Source organism: Protomyctophum bolini (genome assembly GCF_963924005.1).
Source record: "Protomyctophum bolini genome assembly, chromosome: 13".
Lineage (NCBI taxonomy): Eukaryota > Metazoa > Chordata > Actinopteri > Myctophiformes > Myctophidae > Protomyctophum > Protomyctophum bolini.
In genome coordinates this window covers 12,687,859-12,703,267 of record NC_137874.1, presented here as the reverse complement: position 1 = coordinate 12,703,267, position 15,409 = coordinate 12,687,859, and the positions used below count along the sequence as shown (strand labels likewise).

The 15,409-nt window shown below is 44.5% G+C and overlaps 2 protein-coding genes across 22 annotated transcripts in view; both read right to left on the bottom strand.

Moving 5' to 3' along the window:
• Nucleotides 1-4,106, bottom strand: part of LOC308326774 (LIM domain kinase 1-like) — a 15,646-nt gene extending 11,540 nt beyond the window's left edge. Inside the window, exon 1 of the mRNA XM_080779796.1 lies at nt 3,724-4,106. Coding sequence (XP_080635922.1) covers nt 3,724-3,896 — 173 coding nt within the window. The 5' untranslated portion in view covers nt 3,897-4,106. The remainder of the gene's footprint in view (nt 1-3,723) is intronic.
• A 1,099-nt stretch (nt 4,107-5,205) lies between these two features.
• The window catches only part of elnb (elastin b), a 33,356-nt gene continuing 23,152 nt past the window's right edge, over nt 5,206-15,409 (bottom strand). For 14 of the 21 annotated variants that reach the window (XM_080780925.1, XM_080780939.1, XM_080780940.1 and 11 more), the window contains 15 exons: nt 14,961-15,350; nt 14,802-14,834; nt 14,042-14,701; nt 13,096-13,128; nt 12,473-12,997; nt 12,332-12,367; nt 11,352-11,768; nt 11,193-11,225; nt 10,698-11,090; nt 9,568-9,603; nt 9,299-9,355; nt 8,165-8,200; nt 7,825-7,848; nt 7,528-7,584; nt 5,206-6,966 (listed from right to left, as the gene is read on the bottom strand). In XM_080780925.1, the coding sequence (XP_080637051.1) occupies nt 6,944-6,966; nt 7,528-7,584; nt 7,825-7,848; nt 8,165-8,200; nt 9,299-9,355; nt 9,568-9,603; nt 10,698-11,090; nt 11,193-11,225; nt 11,352-11,768; nt 12,332-12,367; nt 12,473-12,997; nt 13,096-13,128; nt 14,042-14,701; nt 14,802-14,834; nt 14,961-15,350 (2,753 nt within the window). In that variant the 3' untranslated portion in view covers nt 5,206-6,943. The remainder of the gene's footprint in view (nt 6,967-7,527; nt 7,585-7,824; nt 7,849-8,164; nt 8,201-9,298; nt 9,356-9,567; nt 9,604-10,697; nt 11,091-11,192; nt 11,226-11,351; nt 11,769-12,331; nt 12,368-12,472; nt 12,998-13,095; nt 13,129-14,041; nt 14,702-14,801; nt 14,835-14,960; nt 15,351-15,409) is intronic. The other 7 variants (XM_080780943.1, XM_080780944.1, XM_080780931.1 and 4 more) reach the window with 7 other exon arrangements.

Below are 15,409 nucleotides of genomic sequence, written 5' to 3'. Positions count from 1 at the left end.
AAAACATGGAACATTTTTAAGAAATGTATTCAGAGCCAGAGGTGAGAAATCTCACTCTGTATAGACAAATCCATGGAGCAGTGGCCTATAGGCCAGGTGTAGCTAATCAGTGCTGGCTACGCGCCCAGGGCATCCCTCCGTGGCCCCAAAAGTAATTAGGTTCTCTGCTTACAATAATCAACATTATATAATATTTGATAAAGTCAAGAATGTACATCCCGTTATTGATGTTATTGTGATTATAATACCAGACTCAAACCTCCTTGCCTACAACAACAGTGTGGCTTCAACAGTCACAAACAGCCATTGCCATTCAGAATTGAAATACATGCACCTCATGCAAAACTATTAAAATACGTGTGACTCTAACCCTCACACACACTAGTCCAGAGGGACTCCAACCACCGGTGTGGCGGTACAGTATGAAAAACAAGAGGCCAAGATGAGTGAAATCAATCATGGAACATACAGGGTATAATAACAGTGAGGGAGGTGCAGGGCACCTGTTACCACGCACGCACGCGCGCGCGCGCACGCACACACAAACCCAAACAAATTTAAGCTCACAATGGTTGAATCGATTCGTGAGGTGTCTTCTATTATTAAATAATAGGATATAGGCCTAAATATAAACTATATATAAACTATAGGCTATAGGCCTACTATAAAAGGAAAACCTACAGCGGCTGCGAGTTTCAGAGATGATTCAAAATGCATATTCTGTAATGGTAATCACAAATCCAAGAACTGTACTGAACTGACTGTTGAACTAAGAAGAGAAACACTGAGGAAACAAGGCAGGTGTTTTGTATGTCAGGTAGGCAGGCATGTTGCGCGTAATTGTAGAACGCAGGGTATTCACTGTGAACTTGAAGAGTGCGGGCGCAGACACCACAAAACAGTTTGCAATCAAACAGCCAGTCAATATACAGCGCATGATAGACGCGCCGACCACGGCAACGACAGACAGGCTGACCACAGTGTTGCAGACAGATGCAGTTATAGTGTAGCAAGCAACTCTGACAATAGTACAGTATTACTGCAGACAGCTACCATTTGGATAGATGCACCAACGCAAAGCCAAGTAGCCAGGTGCCTATCCTCGGGGGTATAGCACCCGCAGTTTCATTAAAGAGGATATTTCCAGAGCACTTAACCTGCCAGTTATCTAGGTAAAGAAACGTTGAATATGTATGTGTTTGGTTCCAAAACACCCCAGAGAATTACCTGCAGGAAAGTGAAGGCTCGTTTGGGAAATATTATAGAACAATCAAAGCATTGATGTCCATTTATTGGAATCACCCAAGTTGAGCTCTTCTACGATTAAAGCGCCAAACGGAAAGATAAGGAGCTTGGAACTTGGAAGCAAAAGGAATGCCCATAGCAGATGTACCCATGGATGGATGCAGTGGAATTAGGAGTCCTAATTGGCAGACCAATATTGGAAAATGGTCACAGGAAAAATGGAGAGACTGAATGAAGGACTATAGTTGCACTGGAAAGTGTATTTGGATGGCTGGTGAAAGGAGAAGTCACCACGCTAAATATCATAACTGAAGTTAAGTTGTGGACATTGAAGTGATGCACCTCAGCGTCGGAGAGGAACAGGCACTGTCAGATCAGTTACGCAACTTTTGGGAAATCGAATCCCTTGGAATCCACATGAAACAAATGCATTCTGAGAAGGAAGAAGGCAGTGTATCCCAAGCCGTGCATATCCACGGCTTCCCAAGCCGTGCATGCCTATTCCCACTAACAGGCCAAGTTGCATGTTTAACACACGCACACACACACACACACACACACACACACACACACACACACACACACACACACACACACACACACACACACACACACACACACAGACACACACACATCAGAATGTTTGACCCAGAATAGGGGCTCTAGGTTTCATGTAGCTAAATACCATACCACTTATGCTCCAAACATTCTCATGATGCATCTCAAAATAAGCCTCTATCTTCTCTATGCTTTCCATGTCCTACTTACAGTGTGTGTTTGTTGTTGAGACACTAATATAATTAGTACAGTTTTATTATGACTATGTAAAACATCATCATATGGTGTCTCACATGAATTGACTCCCACCAGAATCTGTGACCAAACAGTATGACTTAATAGAAAAGTAACAGGAACAGTCCATTCCCTTCATGAATATTGGCCCTGGGGGGAACAATATGAACCCCAAGCATTATGACAGTGGTCTCATTAACTACAGAACAACAGGGCATTCATGTTCAGCCTTCTAGAACAGCAAAAACAAGCCCCTTGCTTGAAAACTTGCAAAGTTGCAAACTGAATACCATCGAATAAAAGCCATATTGCACAGTTGGAACCCGTTTTCTTATCTCTACAACACTGCCGCTTGGAATGGGAGGCAACTTCCTGGACAGAGTAAAGGTCCATGCTTCCTTTTGCCTAGACTTTTAAGGCTATGTTACGCTCAACAATAGAGAATGAAAAACTTTGCCCAACAATTGAAAATTCATGTCAGGAGAGGAAGAGATGGAGAGTTGGAGACTGTTTTCAGACAACCAAATATCATTCATTATATATAGTGATTAATAATAAATGATATCAGGGGTTTATTAATTATAGATAGGATGGATCAATTAGTGTCTTTCTTTTTAACTAAGTATTTATATGTCTGAGATTTTGGTGTAAGACAAGGAACTCTAGTGGAACTTTCTATTGCAGTACGTACAGTATGTTCATGTTTGAGTGTGAGCATCCCAAAAGACTGACAAAGAAGGCCCTTTCTGCTTACCAGACAGTAGTGTGTCGTAATACCAAATCTAACAGAGCTGTTTCTTATTTGCTGAGAACAGAAAGGGGATCAAGGAGGGGGAAAAAGCATTGTCTAGGGTCAGCTGCACGTTTATTTCTGTCCTCCTGTGTGTGTGTGTGTGTGTGTGTGTGTGTGTGTGTGTGTGTGTGTGTGTGCGTGCGTGCGTGTGTGTGTTTTTTGCCTTTGGCGACGGACGTGGGACATAATCAGCCTCACATCTGCCATTAGATGTCAGGCAAACATCTGGACTCAGACTCAACACCAGAATCCATCCAGGCATGAAATAAAGAATTGTAACCGCATGTTTTATGATTCAAGCTTGACTCACATCAATAATCTTCTTGAACTCTATGTCTAAATATTCCTGTGAATTTGACTTGTTATCTCTGTTTTTACTCCCTGCTGCTCCCGTGGCTCATGTGCACCGGCCTGCCCCCAGACACAATAGAACCCAAGGTTGAAAAAATATCAACCTTGCTAATGATGTCATAACACACTGTAGGTAGGTCAAATGTCATGTCCTGGTGACGCATGATATCCTCTGGTTGCCTCCCAGTTGTCTCCCTGCTGGACTTCCTCTAAAAACATCTGTCATAATGGGCATGCACAGTATACTAGGACACCTGACAGTAGAATACTGTATGAGATTTGACTGAGTATTCATTACAGACCCAGCACGTATGTAGGCCTACATGCTCACATTGGAGTTGTGGTTGTTGGAGGAAGTATTAAAAAAAGAGAAGTGTAAATACTATATGTGTATAGTGCAGACTTGGTTCTAATCAGACTTGAGTAACTCAAATAATTTTCATCACACACGCACGCACGCACACACACGCACACACACACACACACACACACACACACACACACACAAGAATGCCACAATGACAATGCCAGTGGAATCGTACCTCCCTTTCATTCCTCGGCGGAATCTCTGGTCCCGTCGTGACATTTGGACCCGTTCAGTTCTCTTCACTCCAACAGGACAGCTGTCACTCACTCCCTCTCCCAGGTCAGGCCGGGACAGATTTAGCGGAAAGAAAGTCCTACAGCAGTAAATAGCAGAGCTCGTCACTCTCATGCGTGCTTGTTTGGATCTCCTACAATACAATGACCTCCTCTGTGGTTTTTCTTCATGTGCTGCCTGGGCAGATGAAGTCTGGGGCTGTATAGTATACTATGGGAGACACTCTTACACTGCTCCCTGACAGCAAGTCTCCCTCTACTGGCCACTGACAGCCAGACACAGTGTCCCTCTGCAGGTCACTGACAGCCAGACAGTGTCCCTCTGCAAGTCTCCTGCTGGTAACAGCTTCCCTCTGTCTGTTGGTCACCTTCTAGTCACTGACATCCAACCATTCAACCTCTGCATGGTCACCAAGCAAAACCAAGCCAAGGATAGAACCCCCCCCTCACACCACACTATTTCTAACCTTTGGCTTTATAGACCCGGCAAGTGGCAGATAGAGTTACACTCCTACTTGCTCTGCATAGCATACAAGGCTGCAAGTGAAGTAGAGAAGTATGCTTACTGTATATGCATGTTATCTGCAGCAAAGGCATGGCACATGTTCACTGATGTGCAGTTTGTGTAAGGTGTGCAAGCATGCATGAGCGAGCGTGTGTGTGTGTGTGTGTGCATGTATGTATGTATGTATGTATGTGTGTGTGTGTGTGTGTGTGTGTGTGTATGCGCGCACACACTCGCAAATTTGACATGAATCAGTTCTCTTTTCATCAGCCCGAGTATAGGCACACAGCCATCATCTCTTTATGAATGCCCCAATTACCACACTATTGCAAACTCTGGTTTAACAGCAGCCTCATTCACCACACACAACAAAGAGGGAAACGAAGAGGGAGAATTACATTCCAGGAGAGGAGTATGAGAACCAGTCCAGATCAGAGCCACTGAAACGCTATAAAACAACACCAGTTACTCATCTGAATATCATGCAGTGAGTGGGTATAAGCCCGCAATGCACATTACTGTATGTTGTTAGTGTTAAAGCATGGGAAGCAACAAAGTAAAGACTATTAGATTCAACGTGTATGCAAGTAAAATAAGATTTACTGTACTGTATCTCTGGACTGCATTTAAGCAAGTTATAGTTCACATTAAATCTAAGAATAGCCCCAGACTGTGCCAGCAGGCAGCCGATCTGGAATCACACACTGCTCCAGTCTGTCAGACCAAGAACCAGGCAGAGGGTCACTGGATAGAAAAAAGGGGAGAGATAGACAGCGCAAGAGATAGAGGGAGATGCTGTGTGTGTGTGTGTGTGTGTGTGTGTGTGTGTGTGTGTGTGTGTGTGTGTGTGTGTGTGTGTGTGTGTGTGTGTGTGTGTGTGAGAGAGAGAGAGAGAACACGCAGCATTACTCAATTGTTATTTGTCAATTGTTTATTTTTCAGAAAGGATTGTCAGAAATAGTGTATTGCATATAAAAAGTGCATCTTTCTCTTCATGGGCCAGATAGATGACAGCTATTGTAGTTGTTAAACACATAAGTTGGCCTAAACACAAATGCAAGCTCACAGTGAAAGTAATATTCCATAACACTGAACATGTTTTACCCAAACAATATCACATATTACATCCATGCCAGCCCATCATCAGGACAAGATCAAAAAAGCACATCATTTGCACTTTATCATTGAAGAAAATATTCAAGTAAAATGCCAAAAAACTCATACACACAAATATAAAAAATTGCTTACATTCCTAACATAAGACTAAATAGCTGAGCACTGTATTTTTTTCTGCTGTTTCAGTATAAGTTAAAAAATCTTAGGTAAACACATGAACTTGTCAAGTTCAAAGTGAAAAGGCAATATTGCAATCAGTGTTCAAGGAGTTAAATACAACAGTAACCCAATGTTAGTCAGAGCAGGTAATGTTTAACCCAGCATCTTGTGATATCATTACCTCTCATTTAGCTCGATTCAATCTACAGCTTTCACATACAGCAAATATACAAGCCAGAGGCAAAGGTCACCATGTCCTCTTTATTAGTAGAGTATCATTCCAAAATGATAAACCCATGAGGACAAAAAAATAACACCTATGCTTACAAAATACTTGATATCATACAGTATAATTAAAACCGATTAGACTGATACCTTTTAAATGGCACAAGGTTTACAAAATGATGCCACAAACCCTGAATAATCAGGTAATGATGGATGTTACCATTTTGGAAATGAACTCTTACAGCACACTGCTGAATTCTCATAAAATCCACATTCAATGAAAGAACAAACAAAAAGACTTGTCAGGCACATTAAACAACATCAGCACTGTAAGTAAGACAAGAGTAGCACTTCATTTGGCGTTACATACTGTAGTATAGACAGTGCCATTGTGGCAACTACAGTTTAAGCCCATCTTCTAAAGCCTGATTTATACTTTGTCATACGATGGCGTATACATTAAGCTGAGAAGCATGAGCTCTCTAGTTTTACAAAGCGTCGAGGCATTAAGGGGCCTTAACCCATTTACACAGTTCATTTCAGCACAGAAGTTTGTCAGGGATCAGAGAACACACCGTAATAAAATGCCCTCGCATATATTATTCTGACTTTCACAGTTCCCTGGCCTAAAACAGCATCTGTCCCTCTCTAGACACGGATGGACAGATTAGCCTGGTTGCTTGTGCTTAAACATGAAGACTATAGACACAATCATAACACAATTAGACATTAGTAATCTGTGATCTTCTGTTGAGGATGTTGCAGACTCTTTGGGAAATGTGTATGAAAGCCCAGCCTCAGAGAAGCACATTAGACGTCAGTTCAGCATGAAGACAGGTCTAGTGGAACTGCCCTGAGGGAGTTCTGGGTAGCAGTGTTCAAAAGCAGGATTCATGGTTTGACCGATAGCCGCACGAGAGTGCAGGTGAGGTGAAACAACACTAAATACACACAAAATAATCAAATAAACACATATTACAGTGGAGTTGAATTTACCAGCTTAGCATCCAACTCGGTCTTTAATTTGATAGAGACCTTCTGTACAAGGTAAACAAACAGAACACGTTGAATGGTAACAGTAGCTTCTGTAATAGATTTTTTTAAAGTACATTCTGGAATCGCTGTTTTAATGAGGTCACTTCCTGTCACTTGGCCTATCACTTCCTCCTCCTGCCGACTCCTAAAGAGATCAGTCAAAACACAGAAAACCATTCGTCACTTCTCAAAATGACAGCTTTTGTATGTATGTCTGTGAATGAATCGCGTACCAAAGGATTCATCTTGTAAGCACTGGTTAAAATCAAACCATAGTCATAACCATAATGTTGAAAAATCATTTGCACAGTATAGTTAAAGCTGTAGTTGTTAAAGCTGTAATCAATAAAACGTTATTTTAAACAATCTGTATGGAAGAGTATGATTGATGATACAATATAACTAGTATATCTCCAGTGGTTAGAGCTGGTCTCCTTATACTCTTCCATTGACAAATGTATAGACCCTGAGGGCCGGAAACTACATGGTATTGCAAGTGGGGCCCTCAAATAAATGGCAAAACAGAAAACAATAATTGATAATATAAGTTTTATATCAATAATATAATAATAAAAGAAGAAGAAAAAAATCTAATGGAAATGTTGTCTTTAAAACCTTGAACAATGCAGGATTCCAATCCCAAATAGAACATTTGATGGATTGCAGCTTTAAAATAAATAACACTGAGGATGTTAAATAATGTTACCTCTGTACGCCCCAGATCCCAGTAAGGCTGCATACTTGGCTGCCTTCTGTGCTTTGGCTGCATGAAGGAAAAAGAATAATGAGATGGAGAAGAAAGACATTTGCCTTGATCTATAGTACTATAAGGTGTTAAAAGTTTGATATCTTTTTTTTCCCGACACAATGCAAAACTATAAGAGCATGAGTAATTTTTGAACTTGTGTCAACGAGAGAGAGAGAGAGGGAGAGAGAGAGAGAGAGAGAGAGAGAGAGAGAGAGAGAGAGAGAGGGGGGAATGGGAGAGAGAACATTTTCTTACATTTCTGACCAGCCCCCGCATATCCTAAGAAACAATAACAGGAAGAGAAAGAATTTGAATAGTCAGTATAAACACCTGATTGTCCTCACAATGTTCACATTCAACCCTCTAGAATAGATGTATTATCTCTGCAAAGATGTGAAAAACAACTTGCCATAATTAAAGCCTGAATTATATTGCCAAGTCGTACAGTTGCTCCCCGAAAATAGCTGATATAAAAGCTTAAACATACACATTGATATCTGTGAGCTTGTATGGCAGCGTATCATTTAAGCCTACTTTGCTCTTCAGGATAAAACTGTTGCTTTAATGATATGAGGAGGAGAGAGGGCAGACTTACCAGCGATATTGCCATAGCCAGGGACAGCACCTCCTGCTGGACGTTTGGACACTTTACATATTGCAGCCAGTATCATACAAACTCCTACCTACAGTACCTACATACAGTACAGTAGGCCTACAGTATGTACTGTATATACCTGAACTCATAACATGCACTTCCACATGGATCTGACCAGTAGATTTGGACTTTACAATTCTTCCCAATTATTATGTAAATCAACAGTGATTTGTGTAGCTGAAGCAATGCAAAGACCACTGTTATAAAACCACAAATTTGTGGTTTAAAGAAATCGAGTGAACACTTTCTGTACATAGGACGCCTAGAAACGTCATAGGGATTCGAACCGAGAGGTGCCTTCGACGTCTGTGGACGTCCTAGCGACGTCCAAACGACACGGGGCGAGATAAGAATATTCAGAATTATTCCTATTTTTTTGGCATTTCGCTTTTCGCTTGCCGTATGCTAACGCTTTGTGCAACTATTAGCTTGTCATTGACTCCCATGTTAGCGCGGCGGAAAGAATGACTCGTATCTCCTCATCCAGGGCGCTCTCCGTGGTGTTGAAAGGATCGACATGCTGGCGCTTCATTTCTGCTCCACATCCGTCTCTCCCGCAAAATATGAACGCTTTTTGGAGCGTATATAAATATATTAAGATGATTGGGGATTGTGAGGTCACTTTGTCAGTCAACTTTTTTAAGAAAGTGTTTCCGGTTCATGGCTTTCAGAGTAAAAGTGATCACTACTCTGGCGACTACTCTGGCACCCCGGAGCTTCTATTTTGATGCACTTCCTGTACTAGATGTGGTTTCACACTGGTGTGTTTTTTCGCTGCGTTTTGCAGATCCGAAAGTAGTAGGCTATCACTAGCTGTCACCCACACTCCACTAGACAGCTGTGGAAAACAGATCAAATCAACCCCGGTCCCAAAAAACCTTATACGGACGAAATATTTGGCTGCAGTGTGCAAACGTGATTGACATAAGGTGAGGTAGATTCTTTTTACTTCCTTCGACAAAAAAAAACCCGTCAGAGAGTGACACCATTCATACACTCTTGTACCTGTCATTATATCCAAAATATCGATATTTTTGTTGCTCTCCACTGCAGCGACGAATGAGTCAAACTAACCTGGTAGTCCACCTGCTCCTCCTCCTGCACCACCTCCCACTCCTCCTGCTCCACCACCTGGACAGGAACAGAGGTGTGCCATGTTTTAAATCATATTTTGTTGAGTGTCGGTGTGCAAATAATGTGTGCAGTGATTAAACAAAACAAGAGACTTTGTTGAGGAGTACCACATTAGTGCGAACACTGCACAGTAGGATGTGGCAGTCCACACATGTACAGTAGCCTATACAACATGAAGTAATGGCTTATCCTCCTCCAAGGAAACTCACCTGGAACGCCACCAGGGCCTCCTCCTACTCCACCACCTGGTCAACACAGAGGTGATGCACGTACAGTATGGAAACAGGACATGAGAAAATAATAGACATTAAGGAGTTATCACGTGAAAGATAAAAGGTCTTATTATAAACTTGATCATCGTAATAATGTCTAAAGCAGATGAAGGATACAATTTACAATACATATTATTCACATAGAATACAAATGTGCAGACCAGGTGACAGAGGCTCATTACAATGGTTTTGCCACAAAAACGGCAAGGCTGTCAGGTGATCGGAGAACTCTGTCTACTGGTATGTTTGGTGACATCTACATTATGTAATCTATGTCATCTAAAATCTTTTTGGAGGAAAAAAGTAGTTAAAGGAGAGTTCCATACTAGAAGGCTTTCTTACCTTTATTTGTAGTTGTTACGTCCCCACCAAAGAGGTCCAGGTGTTATTTTGTGCAAAAGTGCATTATTGGCTATTTCCCCTACCATAAGGCCTCAATGAATTGCATTGAATTGAATGGGGCATTGGGGTGTTGTGCTAATTCGCTTATTTCCATCGCTCAAAAATATATATATTTTGTATATATCCTCATAATGTAAATAGTATCCCAAGCGCCGAGCGGCACACTTCACTTATTTCGATGGAAATAAGCGAATTAGCACAACAACCCAACCCCCATTGAGGGCTTATATTAGGGAAAATAATGCACTTTTGCACAAAATAACACCTGGACCTCTTTGGTGGGGACGTAACAACTACAAATAAAGGTAAGAAAGCCTTCTAGTATGGAATTCTCCTTTAAGGCAGCTCTTCATATAGGGATGGTGACTTCACTGACTTGATTGGTTTTCAAAGTAGATGTAGGTTTGTTAGCAACCGTTCTTGCCGCTGTTCAAGCAATGTGATTGAATTTAGATTTCACCCCATGTATCAGTAGGCAGAGATCTCTGATCGTCTGGCAACGCAAGACTAGGTAAAAAAAAAAGCAAATCATACACAAATCATACGAATAATTTAATTATTTGTTTACTAATTATGAAAAAGTGAGTTAAAACATTAAAACCAGAGCATTAAGACTATAACATGCACACATACAACAGATCTTGTAATAGAAAAATGAACATTACCTGGTCCATAACCAGTTCCTCCCAACGAGGAGCCATAACCTGATTTAGGAGGCTTCCTTCCCAATCCTTGACCACCTGGTCCAAAGCCTCCTTGACCAGTTCCAGCACCACCAGGTCCAACTCCACCACCAGGCCCGTACCCAGTACCAGCACCACCAGGTCCAACTCCACCACCAGGCCTAAATCCAGTACCAGCACCGCCAGGACCAACTCCACCACCAGGCCCGTACCCAGTACCAGCACCACCAGTCCCAACTCCGCCACCAGGCCCAAATCCAGTACCAGCACCGCCAGGGCCAACTCCACCACCAGGCCCAAATCCAGTACCAGCACCACCAGGCCTAACTCCACCACTGCCTGCACCTAGGCCTCCAAGAGCTCCACTTAGCATACCTATTAATATTGAAATACAAATATGTAGTTATAACTTAACAGTAGACATATATACAATGCAATCTGTACTATAATATTGCTTTTGTGATAAAATTATCATACCATATTTTCGGGCTTTGGCACTGGCATCATATCCTGAAATACAAATCACATGTATGATTATCATATTTATCATGATTTACCAATTTAATATAAACATCATTTTGCAAAATTGAAGCAATTTAATAGTCTTTAGAAGTAGATTTATTGTTTGTATATTACCTCCTGGTCCAGTTCCAGCTCCACCTGGTCTGTAACCAGCACCACCCGGTCCAGTCCCAGCACCCCCCGGTCCAAAGCCACCTGGTCCTGTTCCTACACCACCAGGCCCATATCCACCAGGCCCAGTGCCTGCTCCACCTGGACCAGTCCCAGCACCGCCTGGTCCGTATCCACCTGGTCCAGTCCCAGCACCCCCCGGTCCAAAGCCACCTGGTCCAGTCCCAGCACCCCCCGGTCCAAAGCCACCTGGTCCTGTTCCTACACCTCCAGGCCCATATCCACCAGGCCCAGTGCCTGCTCCACCTGGTCCAGTCCCAGCACCACCTGGCCCATATCCACCAGGCCCAGTGCCTGCTCCACCTGGTCCATACCCTCCCCGTCCAGCTCCAGCTCCACCAGGACCCGTCCCTGCACCACCTGGGGAACAACCATAGTTGTGTTAAAATATTTCCGTATTAGGTCTAGCATATACTAAGCCAGGCTGGTTTGCCTTCCTTGCCTAGCAAGCATTTCTACAACAGAAAGGTGGAACTTTATGGGCACAAATGAAAGTGATATTGTCCAGCGGTGTCCACGATTAGCTGGAACAGATGAGCCTGTCGGACTAGTTGGATTAATTATTAAGTTATATGTCGTACTTATTTACTTCAAACAGTGCTAGTGTGAAGAGCTTTCACAGCTGTAAACAGCTGTGAAAGTTATGCAGGAAGCCTACTGAGTGGCAAAAAACTACTTTCTGGCCTTGACAACCCATACATCCAAACAGAAAAGTCCAATCTGATTGCATTAAACAACGCTAAACAACGTTAAACTCACTTTTCCACTTGACTTGCCACTCACTTTATGCATGCACATACTCTCATTGCGTAATCAGAAGTTAAAAGGCACCTTTTCATTCTTTGAATATCTGGTCCAAACACAGCTAAACAACTGAACAGGTCTGTGGGTTTTGAGGGTACATGCTTGGGAGAGTTCCTCACCTGGTCCATATCCAGCTCCGCCCAATGAACCATAGCCTGTTGGGAGAGAAGAGGGACTTGTTGAATTATGGTTCATTCAATATTTATGACATTGTACCATTCACCAGTTGTTAGTGTCATGGCCAGAATTGAGAACTTCACCTGATTTAGGGGGCTTTCTTTTTCCAAATCTTTGGCCACCTGGTCCAGTCCCAGCACCACCTGGTCCAGTCCCAGCACCACCTGGTCCAACTCCGCCACCTGGCCTAAATCCAGTACCAGCACCGCCAGGGCCAACTCCACCACCAGGCCCAAATCCAGTACCAGCACCGCCAGGGCCTACTCCACCACCAGGCCCAAATCCAGTACCAGCACCGCCAGGGCCAACTCCACCACCGGGCCCAAATCCAGTACCAGCACCGCCAGGGCCAACTCCACCACCAGGCCCAAATCCAGTACCAGCACCGCCAGGGCCAACTCCACCACCAGGCCCAAATCCAGTACCAGCACCGCCAGGCCTAACTCCACCACCAGGCCCAAATCCAGTACCAGCACCGCCAGGCCTAACTCCACCACCAGGCCCAAATCCAGTACCAGCACCACCAGGCCCAAATCCAGTACCAGCACCACCAGGCCCAACTCCACCACTGCCTGCACCTGGAACTCCAAGCGCTCCACTTAGCATACCTATGAATATTGAAATACAAATATGTAGTTAACAGTAACAGTAGACATATACAATGCAATCTGTACTATAAATATTGCTTTTGTGAAAATTATCATACCATATTTTCGGGCTTTGGCACTGGCGTCATATCCTGAAACACAAATCACATGTATGATCATTGATCGTACATAAAAAAATCACACCTGTGTGAACCGAGTGGTGCAACTCCCCTCTCTCCCCCCCTCCTCTCTCCCTCTCTCTCTCTCTCTCTCTCTCTTTGCTCGGTCAGATTAGCTTTATTATGGATATCAATCCGCGTCGCTGAGAAATGAGAACTATGTTTTCATTATTATTTTGGCTCGGCCTTTCCTTCTTTAGCGATCCTAGACTGGGTTGCGCAACAGTGGATTTTGGCTCGGCCTTTCCTTCTTTAGCGATCTTAGACCGGATCGCGCATGCGCGCTGCCGTCCACCTACCATTATACAGGCAGACTAAAAGCTGAACAACTCCTAATCTACGGAGATCTCCATGGTTTGGTCAATTAGCGCAATGTTCGGAGGTCATTGCTGATTATCCGGTGGTCTAGATGGAAACATTGGTGCTTTCTAGAGCAAGGATGGCTATATTTTAGCTCGCTAGCATTGACGCTATTTATTTAGCACAAGACCCCCACAGACCGTGGCAGTCAGAAGTTACACTGGTGCGGGTGCGCGTGCACCAGTGCACGCGCACACCACTGGTGCTCATAGACACAGGTACACGGACATTTGTGGTTGTAGGAGTGGTTGCACCACTCAAAAATCACACCTGTGTGAACCGAGTGGTGCAATTCCCCCCCCCTCTCTCTCTCTCTCTCATTAGAGACACAGCACTACCCCTCTCTCTGTTTCTGGTGCCCCCTACTGGTATAAATAAGTAACATACTCGTGCTCATTGACGTACACAAACACACAAACAGGTACACAAACAGGTACATGGACATTGCTGGTTGTAGGAGTGGTTGCGCCACTCAAAAACGGAAGCATATTAGTCTTTAGAAGTAGATTTATTCTTTGTATATTACCTCCAGTTCCAGTTCCAGCCCCTCCTGGTCCAGTTCCAGCTCCACCTGGTCTGTAACCAGCACCACCCGGTCCAGTCCCAGCACCCCCCGGTCCAAAGCCACCTGGTCCTGTTCCTACACCTCCAGGCCCATATCCACCAGGCCCAGTGCCTACTCCACCTGGTCCAGTCCCAGCACCACCTGGCCCGTATCCACCAGGCCCAGTGCCTGCTCCACCTGGTCCAGTCCCAGCACCACCTGGCCCGTATCCACCTGGTCCAGTCCCAGCACCACCTGGCCCGTATCCACCTGGTCCAGTCCCAGCACCACCTGGCCCGTATCCACCTGGTCCAGTCCCAGCACCACCTGGCCCGTATCCACCAGGCCCAGTGCCTGCTCCACCTGGTCCAGTCCCAGCACCGCCTGGCCCGTATCCACCTGGTCCAGTCCCAGCACCGCCTGGCCCGTATCCACCTGGTCCAGTCCCAGCACCGCCTGGTCCGTATCCACGTGGGCCGGTTCCAGTGGCTCCAGGGCCATAACCACCAGGGACGGCTCCGGCCCCTCCTTGACCAGCACCAGCACCTCCAGGCCCGTATCCACCTCGTCCAGTACCAGCACCACCAGGCCCAACTCCACCACTGCCTGCACCTAGGCCTCCAAGAGCTCCACTTAGCATACCTATTAATATTGAAATACAAATATGTAGTTATAACTTAACAGTAGACATATACAATGCAATCTGTACTATAATATTGCTTTTGTGATAAAATCATCATACCATATTTTCGGGCTTTGGCACTGGCATCATATCCTGAAATACAAATCACATGTATGATTATCATATTTATCATGATTTACCAATTTAATATAAACATCATTTTGCAAAATTTAAGCAATTTAATAGTCTTTAGAAGTAGATTTATTGTTTGTATATTACCTCCTGGTCCAGTTCCAGCTCCACCTGGTCTGTAACCAGCCCCACCCGGTCCAGTCCCAGCACCCCCCGGTCCAAAGCCACCTGGTCCTGTTCCTACACCACCAGGCCCATATCCACCAGGCCCAGTGCCTGCTCCACCTGGTCCAGTCCCAGCACCACCTGGCCCATATCCACCTGGTCCAGTCCCAGCACCACCTGGCCCGTATCCACCTGGTCCAGTCCCAGCACCGCCTGGTCCATATCCACCTGGTCCAGTCCCAGCACCCCCCGGTCCAAAGCCACCTGGTCCTGTTCCTACACCTCCAGGCCCATATCCACCAGGCCCAGTGCCTGCTCCACCTGGTCCATACCCTCCCCGTCCAGCTCCACCAGGACCCGTCCCTGCACCACCTGGGGAACAACCATAGTTGTGTTCAAATATTTCCGTATTAGGAGCCACAGAGTAAAAC